Raw genomic sequence first — 6,000 nt, 5'->3', positions numbered from 1 at the left:
TTTGAAGCTAAGCTAGTATGTGTTTTGGGGTTATGATATGTGTCTATTTTCTTTTACTTTGGTCCACCTTCATATATGGTAAAGTACAACGATCTTCAAGCCACCAATATACGATATTATCCATTATTATATTGGTGAAATAATTAATGTATATGTATATTCAACGACAAAAATGTTTGATAATAAAAAAAATTAGGATTTGTCTTATTTAATTTTTATTAATTGCGGTAATTCTGTTTTTTTTTTGTTTCTCTAACATATTACATCATTATATATGTATTTTTATTGCTATAAAAAACATTGCCATTAGAACGTTATTAATTATTTGTTTAGAAATTAACCAATTTAAGTTGGTTGAATTATTAATTCATTTAATTTGATCACTTAAGCATATATTGGATGTTTACATTCCGCTTTATTTATGCAGTTATTTATTCGCGAACGAAAAACTCTTGAATAAAATTTAGATTTAAGGTGGATTAATTTTTAACCTAAAAAAATAATTTGCCCTATTAGCTTTTAGTGAAAAGAGATAGAGATACTATTTATTGTGTACTCTTAGAGTGCTACCTATGTTTATACTCATTGTAATTTGCAACCAAACCATATATTTGATAATAATTATATTGAATATCTTAATGGCTTAATTTTAAAATTTATATACAATGAGAAAATATTGAGAATTAATTTTTAGTTACCTGACATTACTCAATTTTAGTATTTAAGTTTATAATTTAGAATTTAAAATTTAAAATTTAAAATTTAAAATAAATAAAATATAAAAAAAATTGACACCTAATAATCAAGTGGGATATGAAACTAATTCACGGCATACAGATCGTGCGTCAATAGTTAAAACAATAACTCTTATCATTAAAACAAATTAAAAAGCAAAATAAATATTTGTACATTGTGAGAGAAAGAAACGTAGTTAACAAGTTGATTATTGTTATGGCTTTGCCGTTGAAGAAGTGCATGTGCATTAATGCACTAATATAGTATGCGACACATACATGCGACAATAGTATCAGGATGTTAATAACCCAACATAAGTTTTTGTTTGGTGAACTATGGTTTTCAACAACTGTTGAGATAATGAGATATAATAAATAGAGTTGGCACTTATCTGTGGCAACGGCACACACATATATATATAATAATTACATCAAACAAGTTCCTTCCTGAAAGCTAAAGATTTTAAGAGTGGTTACCAGTTCATATCAATAAAACTAAAGTTTCTTCACGTTGACCACTATTTATAATTTTATATACACGTCGCTATTATTAAAAATATATATTATTTGTTATTTTTTCACGTTTACAAATATTTAACCTCTGTCGTTTTTGAGTCCAACATACTCATTTATCTCAGTTTTACCCTCTCCCAAAATGCTACTCCTATATGTAATGGTTGACAAAAACTATTGTTACGTCACAAGGCTATGAATTTTCACCACGTGAATAATGTCCTCTGTTCTTCTTGGTTATCTTATCATATCTGTAGGACCAAATATTTTTAAGCACACTAACACACACAAGGTTTTACCAAGTTACTTTTTGGTACATATAAAAGTATATAAGATTCATAAAAAATGTTATTCATACCCCAAAATCAGCACTAATATATTTGTGTATAAATATATATGTAGTTTAATTTATTTTTAATGTATATTTATATTTTAATATGTATTTTATGATAATAACTAACTTTAGTGACTAATTTTAGTATACACGTAACATATATAGTCGAAGATTTATATATTCTCTCTTATAGATAAAACTGATAGACTTACTATTTTTATTATGATATAGAAATGGTGGGACATTCTTTACTTTGATTTGCACTATAAATATTAAATAATCTACAATTATAAAGCCTCCTTCAGTATTTAGAATTTTATTTTGGAACATTTAAGTATGTATTTTGTGTTGTTACTCATCTTACTACCTTAAATTTCGGCATGGTAACAACTAAACTCTTACTCATTTAAGTATCTTATTTGATCATATAGAATAATTTAATTGCAATTAATCAAATAACATTATTATTATTTGTAGTAAGATGGTACCTCGGAGTAAGATCTATAAACCTTTAGAATTTGCTTGAGTTGAAAATTTTAAGTTGTATCGTCGCGGCCTGATTTCTTGCTTATATTAATTAGAAATTTCGATTATAATAGATAACACATAATCTGTAAAAGAATTAAAAAATTTCACCGTAGGATGCAATTTGACCAAATAAATGTGTTACTCTCTAAAAGAAGATACTAAAATAAGCATATGAGGCTGCATTAAGTGATGCTCGCCCCAATCAATATTAATATAATCAAAACATAACTCCGCCAGATTCAAAAGAGTGATATTATATGCATTACCTTTATATACACATTTCTTGTACACTTTTCACTTATACTAATAAAAGCTATTGATCAAAATTGAGAAAGATAAAAATTTATGTTTTTAAATCAGTGAGAAAATATACACAAAAAGCTGTAAAAATATCATTTTTCGTCTCAAAAACCTTGAAGTCGACATAAAATATGGGTGACACTAAATTTCCATGAAAATAGTCATCATAATGTTAGTTGGAGAGCTGAAGAGAGCTAAGAGGAAAATTCTGCAACATAAATAGCATGCATACCGGTGAATATTCACATGCAATTGTCTTGTATGAAAGTGATAGCCAATAACCATTAGATGATTTTGGAAGTTTGACTAAATTGTCATCTAATGATTCTTAACTATTAATTTCACATCAAGACAACTGCATGTGAGTTTTTACCATGCAATGCTTATGAAACAAACTTAGAATAGAAAAAGGGACACAATGATTCTCAAAAGAGGGGGGGGAGGAGGATTCAGCAAAGACTGAACTGAGAATGACCAAGGAGAGAAGGTATAAGTCAAATAGAGGAAGAGATAGCAGGAAGCTTTATTGATGGTAAGTGTTTAAGCTTAATGTCTTGCTTAGGGAAGAGGAAACATATTGCACAAGTGGCGCATCAGGGGAGAAGAGACAGCATAAATGCATGAGAAAATTATAGAAATAAGGATTGCTGAATGAATGCAGAGTGGTTACTGACGAAAGAAAGTGTAGTAACAGAACTAACACAACATTAGACTGATAATACCCAGATACCCCCTTTAAAATCCATTATTGATGCTGCTTGTGTGGGAAAAAAGAGGATTCGACACTCTCGCATGTCATCTCGGCGGGAATTTCTGGGATACGCAAAGATTCTGATTGGGATCCCAGCATGACCCCGGCTGAGACGGTTGAGACACAAACTGATATCTCGTACAATCTCATCCTAGGTTGTTTTTGGGATGGGATGGGAACCCAAGATTCCACTGAGATTTTGCAAGATTAACTACTCTGTATGTTATATGGCAAAACTAGTTCAAGAATGTTACCACTTACCAAATCTACAATATATAATGTCACACACAAAATATGTCAAAATTCAAAAATAGCTTGTTTTAAAACATTAGAAATGTTGTATATGTTTAAGCATCCCGGAAGTGCAATTGTGAAATATGATATAAATTCCAAAAAGAAAAATAAGAGTCTCACGTAATACCAGAGTTAATATTAGGAAACTTTATTCAGATAACAGTTTGAAGCAGTACAAAACCAGCTGTCTGCAATGTCTCCATAAAAAATGGAACAGAAAATTCAATGAGGGAAATAAGAGGAATTCACAGTTTTCCACCCAAAGAACTTGTGACAATTTCATTTCCCTGCATTTAAAAGAGAAGAAATAATATATGAATGAATGCAGAAAATGTGAACATAAGAAAAAATGCATAGAGATTCCAACTCAAAGTAGGAGCCTTCTTCATCAAGGAAAGTATATTTGCACCCTTGGTGGTCCAAGATTCTTTATAAATTTTATCCATTAAAAATTTAATCGATGGGTGAGACTAAAGCATTTTTATTATATAAAAATAACTTTATAAAACATACTTAATGAAATATTCAAAGAATACATTTAACTTCGTAATATCTATTTTATCCTTCTCTTTCACTACCCCTTGACTTCCCTCTTCCCCTTCGTCATGTCTATCTTGGCAAACTCATCTTCTTACCTTGTCCCTCGCTTCCGCCCCCTCCTCCTCCCACCTTTTTCTTCTTTTATAATCTTCCCTCAAAGAGAAAGAATCAAAAGAAAAAAGTAAAAAAAAAAAAAACCTAAAGAAACCTCGCATTCTAAGACAATACCATATCCCAACAAGTGACACAATCAAGAAATAAAAAATATACTTTTTGTTACGATGACTCCTCCCTCGACCCCAGTTAATATTTTGTTCTGAGTTACACCTATTGATGCTTTAATTGATAACATACAAGACCCGTTTTGGATCTAAGTTGGTCTGGATCATTGTATATAACTAGCAGCCATGGAGATATAGTCAATAACATGGATATTTTGCTCAATGTAGTGGCCTCTTCAAGCATCTTCCTAAGAAGTCCAAGGTGCATAAAGAGGAATGGGATAAAATGAAAGAAATGGAAAAAGAAAGGACAAAAAAAAAGTCATTTTTTGCTATAATTTTATATACTTTTATAAAAAGCACCAAGATCCTGATGTTAGATTTTGACATCTAAGTCAGAACCTCTCAAAGTAAACCCCTCGCTCCAAACTTTTAGGTGAAGAAACCAGCTAGGTGAAAAGGATAAGCCGGCAGCTAAAATGGCAATACAGGAGAGGCAGCTTCACGTTCCAGAAATATAACAAATAGCATAGCATGTCTATACAAACAATGCATGCTTGACAGAAAGTTTGATGGTCCATGTACCTTAGTAAACTGCAAATGAGCTAAGAGCAGCATCTTAAGGCTCAACCATTCACTCATTAAACAGAAATCATAAATGAAGTACCGTTCGATACGCAACACTTTATGTGCATGCATCTACCTAACAACTTGAACCATTGGGATAAACAGTCGCATAACATTACCCCTTCAATTCTAATTCTACCTTAAAAATGGTTTAACCAAAATTCTATAGCAACACAAATGCAGAATGTTTATTAAAACATGGCAGTGTGGAAGTGATGAGAATTCATGGTGGGATACCTGAGAATTGTTGGAGGGCATCGTCGTAGGGGTCTCGGCGTCCTTGGACCTGGCTGATCTGGGCATCCCAAGCAAGCTGAGAGTTATGGCGCTCGAAGGTCCAAAAGCCATAGGGCCTCATTGGGAGACTCCACATCTCCTTGGTCTTGGCGCACCTGTCTTTCACGGCATATACATGCTCCCTGAACTTCTTATCCCTTTCCTCTGGATCCTCCATCATCTTCAGTACCAAGTGCCTCGCAAATTCCATTATGAATCCCATCTCTGTTCTCTTCTATTCTCTTTATATACACTATCACCACCACCAACAATAACAACAACAAAACAATCAACAACAATCTCCTCATAAACCCTAACCTACTATGTAAATATGGAATAATCAATTCAATTGAATGTCAAACCAAATATAATCCACAAAGTAATTAGAAATTTCGCATAATCTATCTACATATTCTAGAATTGATTAAATGAAATAAGAGACATCGTCACAATCATTTAAAACAAGTATGTCTGCAGAAAAAAAAAAACTTAGAGAAATATTTGATCGCAATCAATAATATTATGTAGCTTCAGATTTGGGACTCGAAGAACTGAAGGAATAAACAGGACCAGCGAAGAACCTCAACGTAATCAGAACAAGAAACTAGATCCGTCGATGGTGATTGAACTGGCTCTAAAATTGCTCGACTGAATGTTAGTGTTAGTTTTTTGTTTTTGGCTTGAGCAAGATACGATTCTCTTTTTCTCTCTCTCTTTTTTCTTTTTTCCCAGTTCCAGGGTTCTTGAAAAAATTATCATTTTTATTATTAAAAAAGATTTAAATACAAAAATTTAATTAAATAATTATATAAAATTTTTTATAATGTAATTTATTATTCAAATTATTTTAAAAATAGATATTATAATTTTTATTTTTATATT

The 6,000-nt window shown here is 31.3% G+C and overlaps 1 protein-coding gene across 1 annotated transcript; it reads right to left on the bottom strand.

Moving 5' to 3' along the window:
• Positions 1-3,519: 3,519 nt before the first annotated feature.
• Positions 3,520-5,855, bottom strand: LOC107493710 (uncharacterized). The gene is made up of 3 exons (XM_016114787.3): positions 5,700-5,855; positions 5,080-5,371; positions 3,520-3,741 (listed from the first exon to the last, which is right to left on the bottom strand). Exons 2-3 carry the CDS (start codon positions 5,339-5,341, stop codon positions 3,734-3,736), a joined length of 270 nt encoding a protein of 89 aa, XP_015970273.1. The 5' UTR covers positions 5,342-5,371; positions 5,700-5,855; the 3' UTR covers positions 3,520-3,733.
• Between the last annotated feature and the right edge of the window lie 145 nt (positions 5,856-6,000).

The sequence above is a fragment of the Arachis duranensis genome, chromosome 1 (assembly GCF_000817695.3).
Source record: "Arachis duranensis cultivar V14167 chromosome 1, aradu.V14167.gnm2.J7QH, whole genome shotgun sequence".
NCBI lineage: Eukaryota > Viridiplantae > Streptophyta > Magnoliopsida > Fabales > Fabaceae > Arachis > Arachis duranensis.
This window is presented reverse-complemented; position numbering and strand designations above follow the sequence as displayed.